The sequence below is a fragment of the Poecile atricapillus genome, chromosome 10 (genome assembly GCF_030490865.1).
Source record: "Poecile atricapillus isolate bPoeAtr1 chromosome 10, bPoeAtr1.hap1, whole genome shotgun sequence".
Taxonomy (NCBI): domain Eukaryota; kingdom Metazoa; phylum Chordata; class Aves; order Passeriformes; family Paridae; genus Poecile; species Poecile atricapillus.
In genome coordinates this window covers 4,745,637-4,764,682 of record NC_081258.1, presented here as the reverse complement: position 1 = coordinate 4,764,682, position 19,046 = coordinate 4,745,637, and the positions used below count along the sequence as shown (strand labels likewise).

Below are 19,046 nucleotides of genomic sequence, written 5' to 3'. Positions count from 1 at the left end.
TCACATTATACTTTCTGCCACTTTCTACTTTCTCAGCACCTACCACAGAACTTGTCCTCATAGTTCTTTCTTCTGCACTCATGCAAGAAGCCTCCAGATTAGTCCAGCATTCTTCCCTGAGTAGGGATTGTCTGGGGCTTTTGTGCCAATGCCCACCCTGAATCATGTGGTACTTGGCTGATGTTGAACAATAAACCCCAAAAGAGAAATATTTAACCAATACAAGAGAGAACAAGCATTACTGATCTGGCTTAATCCAGTAAAACTAAATAATGTAAATGAAGTGTGTAATACATTATAATGTTCAGCACATTAATTTGGGATAATCATGGTGATTACATAACCAGCTATCTGATCAAGACATCCATGGACAGATCTGTAGGAATACTTCAGATACATCAAATATATTGAGAGGTATCTCAGTGCCTTTGTAAACCCCTGATATCTACTAGGGAAAGCATCTCCACAAGACAAACCATTTGTAGTCATATATTATTCTTATTAAAATATTGGTAATATAAAAAGTGCAGAATAATGGTCCACCTGGCAAAGTCTACTGATTTTACACCAGATAACTCTGGGCATTGCTCCAGCTCCTGGGAACATGTTTGAAAATTCAAGGTACTTTCAAAGGGCAGCCTCTGGTGTTTAGTTCCTAGAAAATGCAACATACACTCTCAGAAAGACTAAAACCAGCACTGATATCACAAAGGAAATTACTGATATCTGAAGGAAATTATAGGCTGCACGTAGGTAGATAATACCTCATCTTTATATTTATGCATATGCAAACCTTAATAAGAGCTGTGTGCTCTGCACATCCCATTTCCACCTCTGAGGGTTCAACAACAGGGCAGGAATTCCAAGGTCTCCATGGTAATGATGTAGGTTGAGTATCTGTTCCCTCTGAATAAAAGGTAATGATCGGATTTTGAATCTACTTGGCATTGATTATCTTTGGGTATAGTCACAGACTGGTTGTTTATGAGAACTTCACACTCCATCAGGTTTCCCTGGATTTTAGAGAAGTGGAGATGTCATATTAATTGACAGGAAGAAAACCCAAGAGCTGCCTGCTTGGGCATAAAAAAAGAGTAAGGATGACAAGTTTTCAGACCAGATACATGTCCTAGAGTGTCTTTATGATGCTTGTGTCCCCCAGTCTGTTCTGCTTGTGCTTGATATTGAGTTCTGTGTTATACCCTTCACTAAAATAATAATGAAATACTCAAATACCTTTAAGTTTCTTTTTACTTTGGAATCCTGCACTGACAGACAAAAAGCAACAAGAAGAATGAGTAGGTTGCTTAGTGTCCTATTCTTAAGCCCCTCTTTTTTTCTTTTTCTGTTTTTCAAGAAAAGCCAGCTCTGCCACACTACAAACATTAACCTAATATTCCAGGGTATGGTTTCCAGTGCTTATCAGGGCATTTATACTAAAGCATCACCTGGATGTACCTTCCCAAAAGATTCGTGTTCTTTTAGTCTATAGCACAGATTTGTACCATCTTCACATTGAAATACACCACACAAACTTCTAGTGTGGGGAAGATGTCAAGAAATAATGAGGCAAATGTAATTAATCCACAGTAGACACCATTATTTTTCTGTTTAATGGAATGGAGAATTTTTCAAAGAAATCACAGTAAATATCAGTTTCTTTATTTAAAATATCCCCAAAGAAGGAGTTAATCATAAAGTGACAAACACCCAGCCCTACAAAAAATTGTATTACTTGCAATATTTTTCTTACTATGCTTATTACTCTGTCCAATGTGAATCTGAATTTTTTTCCATGTCAATTGTACATTCCCTAGCCCCTTCCTAGGAAATGTCCCAGCTCAGCAATGTCAGCTGGAGGGACAGGAGCACATAAACAGAAGTGTGACAGAAACTTCACTCAGCACAACTGTGGGGATGGGATTTCCTTGTGGAAGCCAAGGCCACGTGAAGATGCAGGTCACAGGGCAGATTTGTGAGCACACTGACAGTGGGTAGAACAACCCATCTAATAAACTGAGATTATTTAATCACTCCACCCCTAAATCTGGCTTACAAGAGCTCAGGAGAAAGGGCAATTTTAGAAGTTGATGTGCAGCTTGGCCGGGAAAAATGCAACAAACCATTCACAGGGCTGTTCTCCTGGTCACGGGCTCTTGTCCTGAGAAGCCTAAAAGAACACAATAAAGGCATTTAAGGCTCAGGGGTTGTGTATCAATGAGAAAATAAGTGCCTGTGGCCAGAATAATTTTATTTTATTCCTAGGCTGGCAACACAGGGTAATATTCTGTCTGGAAGAATAGTACAAAGGATTTTATTGGACTAATCAGAGCCCCTGGTGAACAGACCTAATTGTTAAACTGCCATGGAAACATCAGCACAGATCCAGGTGATTGATAACTTTTGTTATTTTCAAAACACAGAGAACGGGGAGAAGGAAATATTTAGATAACAAAGAATGCATAATCTGTCATACCTTTAAAGAATGTCGATCTTTTATGGAGCTACTATTATCTCATCCTTTTATCCATAATCAACACAAAAAGCAAGCAGAAGTCATTTGCATTCTCTTCAGGCCTGCTTTTCCCTATGACTGAAGGAAAAAATATCTAGGACCTTTTATCATACAGGACAAATGAAACAGCAAACAAGATGAAAGCAGAATTGCTAATGGGGGCTGTTACACAGACATTACCAGGGTCAGTGTCCATATGTGGGCCTGATTCCTCCAGAGGAAATCGAGGAGCAGGATGTCAGGCAAAGCCACTGACGGCTCCTTTCACTGCCTCTGGATGACTCCACTGAAATTAGAGCAGATCCTCACTGGTGGAGGAAATGGTTGGGAATCAGGATGGATAATTCATGGAATATTGTTACCTAAAGCCTTCTGGATCACGACTGTTGCAAAAAAATCTCATTGTCCAGAAAGCTCCCCTGTTTATTTGGGTCACAGCTGGCACATTGGATCAGAGCAGTGGAGAGAAGGCTCTCACTCAGGCATGAGAAACCCAGCACTGCTTATGTGGTGGATTATGATCAGATTCATTGCTGATACAGTGAAGAAATATTGCCAGTGCAGTCTATAATAGGAGCAGGTCCAGAGGGTGGAAACAGAAGCAGGTTTGGGTGGGAGTGCACAGGTTGGCAGCCTTTGGCCTTGCAGAATGCACAGGCACAGAGCCCCTGGGGAGCTGCTTTGGGGTTTGATCTCCCCCGTGACCATCTGAGTGCTTTTATTCCCCCATCCCAAAGGGAGTGTCCCCTGGGGTCTGGCTGGACCCTGCAGGGTCCCTGCCAAGGAGGGCACCCACCCAGAACCTGCCTGCAGCCCTGGGACACCAGTTTATCCAGCTGGCCCAGTCTCCACTAACATTTTATACCATTTTATACTCTTTTGCAGGCTGCTGGGCACCGAAGTCAATTAGCACAGCTCCCCATCTCTGGAATATATTCATTATTTGAGCACCCAGAGAGTTCCTCCTGCAATTCCCACATGGTGTTCTTATCTTAGGACAATTCACACTATCAGAGCCAGTCCCGAGGGAGAGGAGGGAGGCAGGGGGGACACACCTGATGACTCTCAGCTCTGTCACACACCTTGTAGTGAAAAGGAAGAGTAACAGGTGACAAGTAATGAAAAAAAGTAGTGAAAAGGAAGAGGAATAGGCTTGTGACCCATAGTGGGTATCACATTTGAGTGAGAAACCTGCCAGTTTTTTCCCAGTGTCCCCCAGGAGTTATTTCCCCCCAGGACGCACCCTCAGCTTTCCCCAAGGTAAGGCCCCTGTGCCAACCATGGCCATTTGGCCAAGACCTCCCCATGCCAAAGCAGCCCCTTGGAGGGGAGCAGAGCCCTGCTGTGGGTGCCAGTGGGCTCCAGAGGGGGCTCCCAGCAGGTCCCACCCGCCAGGGATTCACTGCACACCCCCTGAGCACAGGCAGGGCTCAGCTCAGCATCGCTGACATCCCCAACCCTCTCCTCCAGCCCCAGCTCCCTCTGCAACACCAACAAACCCACCAGGAGTTCACTCATCACTCCAGCACAGCACATCCCACATTCAGGGCATGCTCAAATCACTACTTATCTGCTTAGATCTAGGCATACAAACATACCATTGAAATGTAAAATTTCTGAGCATGGGAACAGCAGCCCTTGCCACCTGATTTCCACTGAGATTGCTGGAGACTGAAAAAAAGCCAAATTCAAACTAATGTCAGAAGGAAATAATTTTAAACAGAGCAACCTTTATCTTCATTTCATCTCACTGATGTGATGGAAAAAAAGGCCTTTTGTGAGGGAGGGATGATTCTAAAATTTTTGAAGGTTCATTTCAAAGGCTTTTTAACTGATTATCCAGAGCATCCCTTTGGTACAAAAAGCAAACCAGAGTAATTTTTTCATCTCTTGAGACTACCATCCCCATTTAGACTACTCAGAAATACCTTTCCCACACAGTACTTCCTTTGCACTCAGAGGTACCTCTCAGGAGTGCAGGGACATGCAAACTAATTTGCAGACCAAAAGATACCCAGATTTTGAACTGAGAAATTTCAGAATGGTTCATTTAAAATATTCCTAAGGAATGAGGCCACTCACTTATCTGAATATTGGGAAATCATTAATTATTAGTTGGTCACACTGGTAAGACTCAGTGGAAGGTTCTTGTTCACATCAGCTGAACAACATCCCAACTCTGTTAACACAAGAAATAGTAATCAAACATCAGAAACACAAAATCTGCTGTTTTCTGTTACACTTTCTCCAGCTATAGTGTGTTCTGTTAGATTGTTCCAGCTCTTGTCTGCTTTGACACAAACAGGGAAGAAATCTCTCCTGTCCTTACAGTACATGCACAGGATTTTGGTTAATGTTCCTGCTTTATTTCTCTTTCTGTGTAGCGCTGCCCAGCTCCTTCAGTGTCTCAGTTTCAGGTGTTAAATTTGTGCAAGGTGTCAAACAACACTTTGTTACAGCTCTGAGGTGTTGTGCAGGTGACTGAAAAAAATGAGGCATCCAGCTACTACACAATGGAAACTTATAATAATGTACATTAGAGAGAAGTCTATTGCTCCCCTTCAATTCACTTTGACTCTTGATGGAACCAATCTCCCAAGAAAAAATTGTTACAGGGCCTTGCAATGCTGGGGCCTCTAAAGCCTGGCTGTTAATTAAACTATTAATGTGCTCTTTCTCTGCTCCAGTGGGGAGGTAAATAACCAGGTTAATGCTTGAGGAGCCTCTTGTGAATAGCAGAGATGTTTCCCCCTCCATCATTTTGTCTCACCAATCCAGTATCCTTTGCTCCTGTTTCCCTTCCATTCTACCATTCACTAATCTCAGACAATAGAAGAGAAAATTGTCCTAATTCTTTCTTTATTGTTGAGATGGATTTCAGAATTTATCCAGCTTGAATGCCACATTTTAATTTATTTTTTTTTCAGAGACTTTATCATTTAAACCAAGCTTATCTTCTTCTCTCTTTGCACAGTTATCTGATCACACAGTCCCAGTTCCTGAAAGGGACACTATTTTGACACATAACATTTTCATTTAAATGAATGGTGCATGTTTAAAAATCATTTATCACACTCAAACATCACACAACACACGTGATGAACATACAGCTCTTCTCTACTGCACCAAGGGGGTGATAAGTAAAAAGATAACTGACTAAATGGTATTTAGCTCAGGAAAGCACATCTGCCTTCTTGTCAGAAACCAGAGTAGAGATGGGACAGGAGAACTGGCAGGAGGGTGAATTTCTTTATTTCTGGCCATGTAAAGGTTTGGCAACACATTCCACAGGAACATCATCAGCAAAACACACAGGCATCAGTCAGGAACACTTTTTGAGAGGATAGCACATAAAATGAGACAGGCTCAGAGTAAAGGGTAATGAGGAATTGACCATTGTTCTGAAGTATCTGCTCGGGGACTGTATAAATCCTCTTTATTGATCCATGTATTACAATGACAATTCCTACTCAAAAATTCAGGTTATTTATAGTCCCACAGATCTGCTTTAAGTTTAATGCATATTTTTTACAAAACAAGATCAGAAAGTCCTTTTTCTTAGCTGCCAAGAGGGATTAATTTTGCAAAGGACTAGAAATTTTACTTCTAATCTTCACCTGCTGTGGCTCGGGTTCTAATGCCCTTCTTTATTTACACTTAGGAATGTGCTCTGTGTTACTGTGAGAGAGCAGAACTGTCCTGCTCTGGTCCCCTGAGGATGCAGAAGAACATTTTCTGATATAGCTGAACTGATTTAAGCTGCATCCAGCTAGAGAGGTCCAGGAATGCATCCTGTGTCCATACACAGACCACTGCTTCTCCTGGAATGACATTCCAGCCTCACAGAGGGAAAGAAGCCACTACAAAGTCTGGACTTGCTTAGAACTTGTATCAGCAGGGAAGCAGGACTCAGGAGCTTTCCTCAAAATGCATTTTTCCTCTGATTCTAAGGAAAATATGAGAGTGTTCTCTGGTATCAGGACTGGGGGATGCTCAGTGCCTGCAGACAGCTGTGCAGGGGATGCAATTCCCAGCTCAGTCACTGCTGCCCACGTTGTGCACATCACAGTGAAGGATTCATCTGCAATCAAATTCAGGCTTAAACTTCTGAATTCATGGAAAACTTGGAGTTATCCAGCTCTCCTTTAGCATCAAAAATAAGATCATCAGGATCATTGTGCTTCTCCCCCTAATACACGTACAAATCAGTGGTGATACAGAAATCCATTTGTTCTAGAAAACAGTCAATAAGAAAAAAATATATAATGTTCTTTGATTGTTGTGAAATTCTACCAAACTGGATGAAAACAATTTTTTCACTTCTGAATTGGACCTGTCAGAGTGATTCCTTCTTTTAAAAAAAGCCCACCACACATATCATTCCTTCAGTTTGCAACAGAGAAAGGATTTATATAAATATCATCAAATCAGAGGGATAAAACACTGTAAAACCAGAGAGAGCTCCTGTGAGATGTTTGATTCTCTTTCACCCCTGGGTAAAAGGCAATCTGAAACACGAAATTCTGTTTAAGGCATGGTCAGATTGTCAGTCATGTATTATGGTTCAGACCATGTGACCGTCTTGATGATTCCTTTATATCAAGAAAAAATAAAGTTGTTTGTGTTGCAGATAGGAGCAGTGAAGAAAATAACCTGAGTAGGTGTACAAGTTCTCTAGGAGTTATCCCCCAAGACCAGAAACACTTGAGAACTGTAAAAACTGACCTATCAGTCCTTTTCATAAAGGGTGAATGTCAGGGATTTAAATGTCCATGTTTGGAGAATCTTTTCAAAAATTTTGATATTTCTTTGTTATTCTCTCTCATCCCACACACACATAATCATATTTATGAGTATGTCTTGTTTACAGTGTATTTTCAAGGAAAAAAAATCTGGGTTTTTCTTCTTGTTTGTTCTGCTTTCTGCTCTGCTACTCATCCCACAGATCACCACGTTCCCAATCTGATTTGGGGCTTGCTGCATAGACACTAAAAGCAATGATACTCAGCTCCAGATTGCAGCACAGAGATTGGATTCCAAGTGGCACCTGATGTTTTAGCTGCTCACTCTCTTCCAGCTCCTGGACATTATTTGAGTTCTCCCCAGCTGTCTGGTACAACTCTGAGCATTTTCAGCTTACACTGCAGAGCTGTGAAGCCACTGGGTGCAGGCAGGAAAGTTCCAGTGATGTATGAGACTGCCAGAGGAATGGCAAGACCTGCAAGTTTGAAACTTATTCTCTGTGCTTGTGTCCTCAGAGAAAATCACTGCAGAGCACAGGGCCGTATTTTGTGGGTTTAAGTGTTAATTAAGCACGGAATAGATCGCACTCTGCTTCCCTGCACGGGGGATGTTTCTTCCCTTTAAGGCAGGTCAACTACTCACAGCAATAATTCATTTTATTTTTTTCTTATTTCAGCTGTACTTCTTTTTCCTCATTAGCTCTTGATCGCTTCTAGAAACTTGTTTGAATGTTTTATGTGCAACATAAAGTTACAGTCCAGTGCTGTGAACATGATATTTTATCAGCACTTCCAAAATTTGAATTCCAGCTTTTAAGGGAAATTCTCCCAGTAAATATAAATATTGTTGGTACACATTTACCTGAGCAGGAATCAGGATAGATGAGGATGCATTGAATGAGAACTGACTTGGTGCCTTGCTGAGTTCCCTGTGCTTCACCTGTCCCCTGAAAGCAAAGAGAAACATAAAACAGAAATAGAGGAATTATCCCTCAGCAGCTGGCAGCACTGGGTGGGACTGGGCCTGCCACTGCCTTACCCAGCTCAGAACAAATGATTCCATCCAAGCTTTCCACCAGCACTACAGCTCCCAAAATTCCCTGCCAAAAACTGAATTCCTATCAGACCATCAAATTCCATGATTGCAGCAATAATGTGCTTTGTCTTCAAATTATTTTCCTATGACTGACAGTATTTGACTGGCCTTTGTTGCCAGAAAAAAATCCACAAAACAGTGAAAACATGATTGGATATGAAAATTTAAACTAGACAGAATCATTCTGAAAATTTAGGAAATTATATCTTTCTGGTTTTATTTTAAATGTTTTTTCTTTCTCTTTGCAACTATAAGTTGTTTTTGGTAATAAAAGTCTTCACATCAATATGTGCTCATTTGCCCATCACGAAGCATAAGAGGAAATAAATTCTCAAAATTCCTAGATTCTGTTTGTGTCATATTAGGATTGCAAAAAACCCCACTCACCTAATTCCTTCGTGCATTTTTAAGGGATAAAATATTTTCAGAAACAGAAGTTGTGGGAAAAATTGAAAACAGTTATTAAGGCAATCACAGGTTTGCGAGATAACATTTTCCCTCCCTCTCTGATATTAGCAGGCTGCCTGAAAGGACAGGTTCTTACTAGATTCTGAATTAAAAAGCTTTCAAATGAATTGCCACATGGACAAGAGCAGACACAATGCTAAATTTAATTAATTAATTAAGCGACAGCATTCATGAGGATGGGACAGAAAGAAGAGAGTAATGGGTCTTCTGTTTTAGCCAAATATTGGACTGTGTCTATATAATCATGGGCTGAAAATTCCCTGAGTTTTTGGTTTTTTCAGTAAATTATGAAAACAGAAGCAGCAGACATTTATGATAAATTTAAATAAAGCCCCTTTGTCATCCTCTGCTACTTTTATTGATGGAAGAAGCATTATATAGAATAAAATGAATGGCTGCTTGGCTGCTGTTTCATGTAATATAAGAGGGTTGGGAAATATCCATTAAAACCCTACAGCATTTGATGATTCATTCTTAACCTTTTTTTGGTGAGGATTAATTGTCTCTCCCTGTCCGTGTTGCAATGCCATTTTACCCAAGCTGCCTTTATTTGGTGTAACAGGTGACTCTGGGTGGCCACAGCTGCCTCCAGCTCAGGGCTGGCGCTGCAGGAGTTGCAGGGAGCTGTAAAATCCACCCTGGGACAAAGAGCAGAAGGTCCATGTGTCCCTCTGGAGGTGACAGCTCTCGGCCACCCTCCCCACCCTGCCATGGCAGAGCCTGGGATGAAGCCCTGCAGAACCACCCTGTGCTGGAGAGTGTCCAGGAGGAGGTCACACACATTGCCAAAACTTACCCTCTCTTACCTGCCCTATCTTACCCCGAGACACTTGGAATTCAGCTCTGAATTCTGCTTGTTCATGTGATTTTAAGTAAAACACCCCATTTCTCTATTCCTGGGTTAAAGTCATGATATTTCTTTTATGAAATATGGGAAACTTACTCCTCAGCAATGTCTAGAGAGGTATTCCCTTGCATATAAAACTCCCAGCACTGATATATCAGTATGTGAAAATGAGTCCAAAAACAATCCCATCTGTGGCAGGAAATGTGGAAGTGGAGTTTAATTTAAAGGTGATTCAATTGGCTTTGTTGCTCCCAATCATATAAATAATATTTCAGTTTAAAAATGCACATCTTTTGTTTTCATATTCATTGGTAAAACTGCCAGCTTGTGAAATTTGGCAGAATGAACTGTGTCAGTGTTGCCATCAGGGAACATTCCACTAACAAAGAAAGAAATGACAAAAAGGCCCCCCAACCACAAGACCTGTTTTATAATTCAAAACCAAGCTGTTATGAAAGGCAGGGAAGTGACTTTTTTGCTGTTAAGTATTTTGAAGGCAAAAAAATCAAGGCTAGGCTTGGCCAACACAAAGACCCAAGGTACAAAATGAGAGCCCAGTCCAGATTCACCCATCATTTTGCCACCACCAGGTATCAGTGCTGCCTGCCTCTGCCCTTCTGGCTGTTTAGTCCAGATTTCACAAATCAGAGCATTTCCACAGGAGTAAAACAGGAAATCTTTGTGTTCCTCAGCCCCATGGAACGAGTTTGTATTTAAACTGGATGAACATCCCTGGCAGTGCCCAAGGCCAGGTTGGACACTGGGGCTGTCCCTGCCTGTGGCAGGGGGTGGAAAATTATGATTTTTAAGGTCCTTTCCAATCCCACCTCTTCCATGGGTCTACTCAGAATGGTTGGCCTGGGACCTCCTGATGACCAGCAACTGGAGCTGTCAGTATTAGATTTAATTTGTATTTTGTGAGTGCCCAGAAAAGTATTGGGGGGGTGCTACTGTCCCCATACCAGAAATGCTTTCTGCAATCACAGAATGAAAGAGGCAACCTCTACTCATCCCTCCCCTGTGCCTGTGGTCCCACAGACCTCTGTCATGCAGGCACCAGAAACAGTGGAAGGAGAAGAAAGGGAATTCTGCAAGTTATTCCACATCCCCTCTGAAGAGAAGGCTGAGATTTTCTTGCTGTTTATCTCACTGGTTTGGTGTTTGCAGTGTGGGGGGTAGGAAGAAGGAAAAAAGAAGAGATGCTTGTGTTGCAATGCTAATGAGCACATTTACAGGGCTCTGCCAGCAACACTGAGCTTCAGCTCGCTTTTATTAGCCATTTTGGAAGATGTCTTAGTTGCAGTTGCACAAAAAGCATTGTCAGGACTTTTATATTTTCTCATTTAAAATACTGTGACATTAGTTGGAGAGGGTCTGGTTCTGCAGCACATAAGCCAGTATCAGTATTGTGTAATACAGCAGCTAGACTCATTTTGCAGTGTGATTACAAAACCCATCTCTGTGAATTATACAGCAAGTTAAATTGGTTTCCACCTTCTGCAAAGCCAGAATATTATCTAGCACAAATAGTATACAAATGTAGAAATAATACAAGTCCAACTTATCTGAATGATAGAGCACAGAAAGCTTTCATTGCTCACTCCATCAGTACTTGCTATTTTCTGCTAATGACACATGCTGTGGTCTGAAAGCAAACTCTAACAAGAGTGAATGGTCTCACTTTTTATTTTTTCATATTTTTATTTTTACTAAGCTTCAATTTATTAGAACATCCTGCACTGCTAAAAACTTTCCAAATCTGAAAAACACTTTTTTGAGCAACCTTTTTACACAGAATCACAGAATGGCCCAGTTAGGAAGGAGGCTTAAAGCTCATCCCATTCCCACCCCAGCCATGGCAGGGACAGCTCCCAGTGTCCCAGGTGCTCCCAGCCCCAATGTCCAGCCTGGCCTTGGGCACTGCCAGGGATCCAGGGACAGCCCCAGCTGCTCTGGGCACCCTGTGCCAGGGCCTGCCCACCCTGCCAGGGAACAATTCCTGCCCAAGATCCCATCCAGCCCTGCCCTCTGCCACTGGCAGCCATTCCCTGCCTCCTGGCACTGCAATTCTGATGAACTTTTGATGAACTTTTCACTTCTCTTGATCAGAAACACTTGTGGATGTCTGCCGCTAATGAACTTTTTTTTTTCTATTATTTATACTTTTCTATTAATTTAAAAGCACCATCATTAGCTTCAGAATTTTCAGCATAATTTAAAAACTGGAACAGTCATTTTGTATAAGAAACTCAGACTGTTCAGTCTTCCCTGGAGGAGGAAGGAACCTCACTCTCCTGGGTGAGCTGCATTTTCTACTCCCTGAACACAGACCAGCTGAAAAAGAGCTGCATGGTCTGAATGAACTTCCTGACATTATAGTCCCAGCATTCCTGCTCAGGATAGATGATGTGGTGAAGAGAGGAGCAGGCAGAGGAGGACAAACAGCCCAACAGCTCCATCAGACTGAAATTATATCCCAAGAAAATCAGATACAGGAAAAGGATATCTGCCAAAAACTTCCCCCAGCTGGACAGGCCTTGGAGAAGCTTTCTAAACCCACTTATCCAGTTCTAGAATTCCATGGCCATGCAGGCTGTTAAAAAACGCTGCCACGCATGTTTGTAGGGAGATGTAACTGCATGAATGTAGTAGAGCTGATTTATTTTTCTCTTTCTATTAAAATCAGCAGCTCCATCTCTCGCAGAGCTGTACAAATAGAGTTATTCCAAGCAGACTATTTTGCAGACATCCTGTCTGTTCTCCAGACTGAGAATTGTCACTGCTGCGCTGCCACAGAGCTGATGGGATTTGGAGTTGCCATAGTGTTAAATGTTTTTCCTGTGATCAGCAACTGCTGATTTTAAATGAAAGTCTTGAGCCATTTTCTCTCCTCTCTACTTCACAGTCATTTCAAAGTCATCACAGACAAAAAGGTGTAATGATACCAGGTAAAAAATGTATTTAAATGAGCTTGCCATGATCTGATTTCAAGGTCAGAGCACACAAACAGCCTCTGCTTTCAGCTGCTGGAAAGGACAGGGCACCTTGAGGACCTCCAGCCATCCGAGTTATATTTAATAAACATGTGCACACATTCCCTTCACAGCACTTTCGTATTGAAATGCCTCAGCTGAATTTTGTGTCCTTACAATGTGCACAGAATTCCAGCTCTCATGGGTGGGATGATTTACCTCAGTGCTTGTGACAAACGATGTGAGGCACAGCCAGGTGAAGGCAGGCCAGGATCAATGGGACCTTAAGGCACTCGGCACTTGCAAAAGATTTTTGAGTATTTACTTTTCAAATGTATCAGTATTAATAATTCTAATTTAATGCATTTTCCTTGTCACTTGCAATGAGTCAATTGCTAATTAAATGTTGTTGAAAAAGATTGCACTTTTATATGCTTAAAAAGAGTGTCGCTATTATGGCTAAATCTAGATGTGAAATGTAGAACAGTATGATCTAATCCCCCTAAATACTGCTGTTATCCAAAATCATTCTATGCTGAGTTAATTGTCAGAAAAAGGAGAAGTACTGGAAAAATTGAATGATTGACATTTAACCCTCTAACATGTATTGGTATAAATTTTATATTCAAATTACATGGAATTAGTTTGCAGAATTAATCATTTCCCTTCGGTGGGGAGACAATGACACAAGAAACAACGCATCTCTATTGACAGGTCAGAAATTCATGAATTCTTCCTCTCCCCTTTGCATTGTAGCTATTCCTGTTTAAAATCTGTAGAAATGCCCAATTTAGAGCTCTGCCCAGCTGTAGTGACTCCCATGTCTTTTTGACTGACAATGATGAGATTTCTGTCATGCTTTGCCTCTCCTACAGGGCCAGTGATGGGATTTTTTTCCTGGAAATCTTATTACTGAATGCACTGTCGTGGTCTCAGATGGAACTTTCAATCAGAAAGGCAATCAGAAGGGTTTCCATTTGTGAGTTTTCCTACAAAAGAGCTTTGCTAAACTCTCCAGAGTGCCTTGCCCTGGACGCTGATGTGGCCCCAGACAATGATCCACGTTCACAGCACCTTCCCTGGCTCCCAGGACTGGGATGTGCACCAGAAAGTGGCTCAGTTCCCCATCCCTTTCCTGGTGTTGGATCTGCCATGGCAGCTCAGAGCACCCTGGCACCCAGAGCAAGTGCTGAGCAAGAGTGTGCTTGGCTTTTCTTGTAGTTATTTACAGAAATATCTTTGATTTCACTGAAATCTCCAGGATAGCTTCTTTCCTACCCTTAGAGGACTTTACTGTTTGGTTCAGTGTTTTGCCAAAAGTTTTAGATTCAGTTATTCAAAATAATTTTTATTTTAATGCAGCGTAACGTAAATTAACCAAACTTAATGTTTGGTACTTCACGAATTTCAATAAAATGTTCATAATACATATCAAAGTGGTATTAATGTATTAGTTGCCCACAGACTACAGTCATTAAACCAAGTCGTGCTGCAGCTAAAGCAAAGTCAATGTTAACATCTGAAATACAGGCAAAACTGGGGGTGATGTGTTAAGAATTCTTTGTTTGCAGAACAAGTGTTATTGAGGAGCTTCAAGTCAGTGGGTTGTTTTAACCAGCAATGCTTAAACAAAAATCATGTGAGGCTATTTTTCAGCATGGTGTAGTGAATCAGACACTCATAACTCCTGTGCTCCCATCACTGTCAAAATTCTACAATCACTGGTAAAAATTGTTTCAAATATTCTCCTTTTTTTCCTCTTTTTTTTTTTTTTTTATTATTTTGTCTGTATTCAACTGATAAATAAATGATTTTGAAGAAACTACATGCCTCAAAAAACTATGAAGTTATTCTGGAAGATTGATTTCTGCAGTGCCCAGGTAAAGCTGAAAGAAAAGCAATAACAAGAAAAGTATTTATAAAAATATATTTCACAAAGTAGGAAACAATACAGGAGTTTCTCTGAATACAATACATGGAGTAAATAAACAAACGATAATATAGCTCCAAAACAAAGTAGAAAATTAAAATGATTTGCATGTAATACGTAGTTTTCTTATACAATTGCTACTTCTAAATGGCAAGTTTGCATTACAAATTGAGTATGCTTGCAGCTTCTAGTGTTCTTTCTCTGTGTGCAAGAGCCCTGGTGCATCACTATGAATATTATAGAAAAAAATGCTAATAACAGAAGCAGTAAAATTATGTACACACTGGTTCCTGCTCTAATACAGTGGAGAACTATAAGCATGGTTTTTTTTTTTTACTGTACTGTGTTATGTGTGGATTTCTAAAAGTCTATAGTTTAAATATTCACATGAACCAGTTTACTTCCAGCTGTTTGTGCTTGTATTAAAAACACCAGGTACTAGATTTATGAAGAAGATATAAAACTGTCAAAAGTTTTCTCTGGCTAGGTTTAATGCCTGCCAGCATTCTCTTAAAATTCAGCTACTGCAAATGGACAGGGAACTGCTTTAACCTGCAACAATTTGTCATTTTTCTTTTCAAAATGTACATGTATGAAACATTCATTATATAGAGAGAAAAAAATCTAACTGATATAATTTAGTTTTCTTCATAATCTTACTCTATAGATTATCAGTCTTAATAAATAAAAGCAGTAATGGACATCAATAAAATATTTATTTCAAAGATTAAACAAATAAATTCGATCTTTAGCAATAAAATCAGCAATTCTTTCATTTATGTAAGTCCATCCCATTTCACAGTTTTTTCTTTCAGAAGACGAAGCACAGGGTTGATCCTTCTTCTAGAAAAAGATCCTTTTGTGAAGCAAGGTTTTGCAGCCCTGCCTCTGAATCTCTACACATTAGTAGTATTTATTACCCATCACTGGAATGGATTAAGAACATGTGAATATTTTAAGGCTTGACACAATATTTAAAGATGATATTCAGTCTGTGGTTACGTGGCCAACAATTACCGTATGTACAATGGATGGTCACTGCACAGTAGGAGCCAGTAGGAATTGGCAATGCCATTTCTGCTCAGCATTGCTAAGAAGACCAAGATATTGCTTTGAACATTTCTGTGGCGGGATCTTTGTTGGCAATGCAGAAACAAACCTTTAGTTTTACACATACTGGGCAGGAGCTACTGTTCAACAGCAAATCCCTGCAAGTCCGTTTCCTAAGAGAGCACCAATTTCTTTTTTTGTTCTTTTCAATTCACTGAAGATAATCAAAGATCCAAATCTCCATCTTCAGAGTGGTCAAGTGAATATCAAATATCCAAAGACTTCTAGACACTCCACATACTTTACTTCACACTCCACAAGACTTAACCTCCTAACATATACTTTTTTTTTTGGTTCAACATTACAATGTAGTTGATTTTATAGATGACTGGCGCTAAACTTGCCTCTAAAACAAAAAGCCACATTAGTTTTAACTAACAGCAGTGGCCCTAGAATATTACATGATCATTAAGTCAACAGGGAAAAAGTTTGTAATCCACTGTCAAGTTTCTTTGTCACTTTCTCCGACTGAGTAAAGTTCTCCGAGTCTTTTAAAGCGAGGACCCCATTCACTGAGGTAGTCAAAATTCTGGTCTGAGTCTGATGTGGAGGACTCGAGGGAACTGAGGGAACCAGCGGCTGACCCCTTTCCTTCATAGCCATAAATCTGGATAGAGTCATATGGCGGAGCTGTGGGATCATTATCAGCTTCATGAAGCCTTACATTAATAAATTCATCAACATCAACACCGTTAGGAACAGGTGCAAGACCCTGCCTGGGCATAAACTGAAGATCAGGCTTAATATCCTTGCGAGGCAAAAATCCATTAATTCCATCCGGATTTTGCAAAGTTGCAATGTCAAACGCTTCTGTATCTTCCTCTCCACCTCCTTCGTCGTCATAGCGGATGATATTTTCCCTCACATCTTCATCATCTTTGATGATTAGAGGCTCATTCTTGTGTCTTCTTAGTGTCACAAACAGCACCACAATGACTGCAAAGAGAGCACCACAAGCTGATTAGGCACAACACTTCCAATCCAAACACCACACGGTGAGTGCAGCTGGGGGAGGTGAGAGGTTGCTTTTGGTGGAATTGGGAGTAGTGAGGGTGAAAAGATGAAAGACCTACGACTTCAACCCCCTTCACATGAAGGAAATTTGATCAGGAGCTCTGATTGGTCATATAATCTTTGATTATCAGCTTGTATTTACATCCAAAGCTCAATTTTATAGAAGCAATAAGATTTCTCATACTTCTAATTCTGAGCCTCAACTTTTCCCTTCGGAAGTGAAGTCGGGCTATCATTATTCATGTAGTGTATAATGATCTACATTAGGGATGGTGTTTTCAAAAATAAGAGAGTGTTTTTCTGAAAACATAGCCCTAAGGGGAGAATGAAATCAGTGTTTTTTCTACCTGTTGCAAGACCTCTATTACGTAACTAAAAAGAGAGTGAGAAAATAAGTGAGAAAGAAAGAGCTTAGCTCAATTTCAGAATCGTGGATGGATGCATAAAAAAGTCTAAATGAGTTCTGCTTGTTTTTGCAGCTTAATGCTGAAGCCTCAGTTACTGATGTAAACCTCAGTCACAAAGTGAAGCTGCAAAGTGCAGAAATAGGAATCTCCTTTCACTGTTCTCTCCCTCACTTGCTTGATGTTGTATACAAACATTGCATGTTTTATTAAAACATACCATAGTGCTTACCTTGTAAAGCTTTAGTGTCTTTTGTGCCATTACAATCCAGAATAAACTCATAATAGAAATACACAAATACAAATATATATCATGGAAAGAGGTAAAGCTGGAAGAAAGCATCCAAAGGAGAGAGCTGGGGCTCGGGAAGGGCCTGCAGGGGCCACCTGAGGAGCAGCTGAGGACACTGGGCTGGTCCAGCTGCAGCAGAGGAGCAGAGGGCAGAGCTCCCCAGGGCTGCAGGGGCAGCTCCACTCTGATCTGGGGCAGGGACAGCACCCAGGGAGTGGCTGGAGCTGGGCCAGGGCAGGCTCAGGCTGGAGATCAGGGAAGGTTCTGCTTCCCCCAGAGGTGCTGGCACTGCCCAGGCTCCCCAGGGATGGGCAGGAGGCTGCCAGAGCTCCAGGAGCCTTTGGCCAGCGCTCCAGGGATGCCCAGGGGGATTGCTGGGGGGTCTGCAGGGACAGGGGCTGGGTCCACGATCCCTGTGGGTCCCTTCCAATGCAGGACATTCTATGATTCCATGATTAATGCAAGTCTAAGAACATATAACAGATCCATTTTCATGGGGTAGTCCACTATTCACCTTGCTGCTCAACACCCTGATCTGAATTTTCCCATTCCACACCTGCTTCTCCTGTAACTCGTGTGTGTGACTGCTTCAGCACTGGACTTTGCTCTCTCTGCTTGTGCCCAGCTCTCAGCACCTGAGGGATCCAGCCCTGCAGCAGGTGCTGTGTGAGCAGAGTGTCCCTCCTCCCGTGGGAAGCCCAGCCCTGGCAGGCGGTGGGAAGGGGTTCCCCGTGCACGCACCGAGCAGGAGGATGATGCAGGCCAGGATGGCGATGAGGGCGCCCATGCTGAGCCCGATGGGCAGCACGTAGGCCTCCACGTTGCAGGACTGGACGATGCCGTCGCTGCTGCAGCCGCAGACGCGGATGGTCAGCGTGCCCGTGCTGCTCATGGGGGGCGAGCCGCTGTCGCTGATGACGATGGGCAGCAGGTACACCTCCTGCTTCTGCCGGCTGAAGCCGCTGTGCTTGGCCAGGATGCTCAGGGTGTTATCTGCAAAGGAAAAATCGGCAGCGGCTCAGCGCACAGCTCTTCCCCGTGCAGGAAACCTCAAGGGATCACCCTGAAACTAGAGCCTTCTGATTGTTTGGAATATTGGTCATTTTTCTTTTTTATTTTTATAGGAGAAAGGGTGAGAATGTCGCCCTAGAAATTGAAGCCTTCTGATAATGTTTTCATAGTTCTAGTTACTTTCCTATGAAAGTTCTATAAACGTAAGTTGTTTATCACATTCCTTCTAAGAAATGTCTTTTGATGGACATTTCTCATGACCAGTGTGCTTGGGAAGGTGGTAACTTAATTATCCAATCCCTGGTTATTGTCGAGAATCTATAAATACTGGAGTCAGAGAATAAGGGACTGTTTTTCTGTCCTGACACTGAGAGGTGTTTATGTGAATCATTTTGTGTCCTCCAGTGACAGCGAGGTTCCACGAGCTCCTCGTGCCAGCAGCATGTGGCACAGAAATGCCTCCCCGTTCTGTCCAGCTGTGTGAAGAAGTGCAATATACCCATTTCCTTGTGCCACATGCTCAGAAGACCATGATGGCATTCCCTTATTTCTCCTCTGCGTTCAGCACTACAGATATCTTCCCAACATGATTCACATTTTTTTCAAGTCACACAGTCATAAAAATCCAGCCAGTAAAGCAAGAGA

At 41.7% G+C, this 19,046-nt stretch overlaps 1 protein-coding gene across 3 annotated transcripts in view; it reads right to left on the bottom strand.

Moving 5' to 3' along the window:
- Positions 1-14,556: 14,556 nt before the first annotated feature.
- CDH8 (cadherin 8) overlaps positions 14,557-19,046 on the bottom strand; it is a 152,300-nt gene continuing 147,810 nt past the window's right edge. For all 3 annotated transcript variants that reach the window (XM_058846238.1, XM_058846239.1, XM_058846240.1), the window contains 2 exons: positions 18,132-18,383; positions 14,557-16,616 (listed from right to left, as the gene is read on the bottom strand). In XM_058846238.1, coding sequence (XP_058702221.1) covers positions 16,123-16,616; positions 18,132-18,383 — 746 coding nt within the window. In that variant the 3' untranslated portion in view covers positions 14,557-16,122. The remainder of the gene's footprint in view (positions 16,617-18,131; positions 18,384-19,046) is intronic.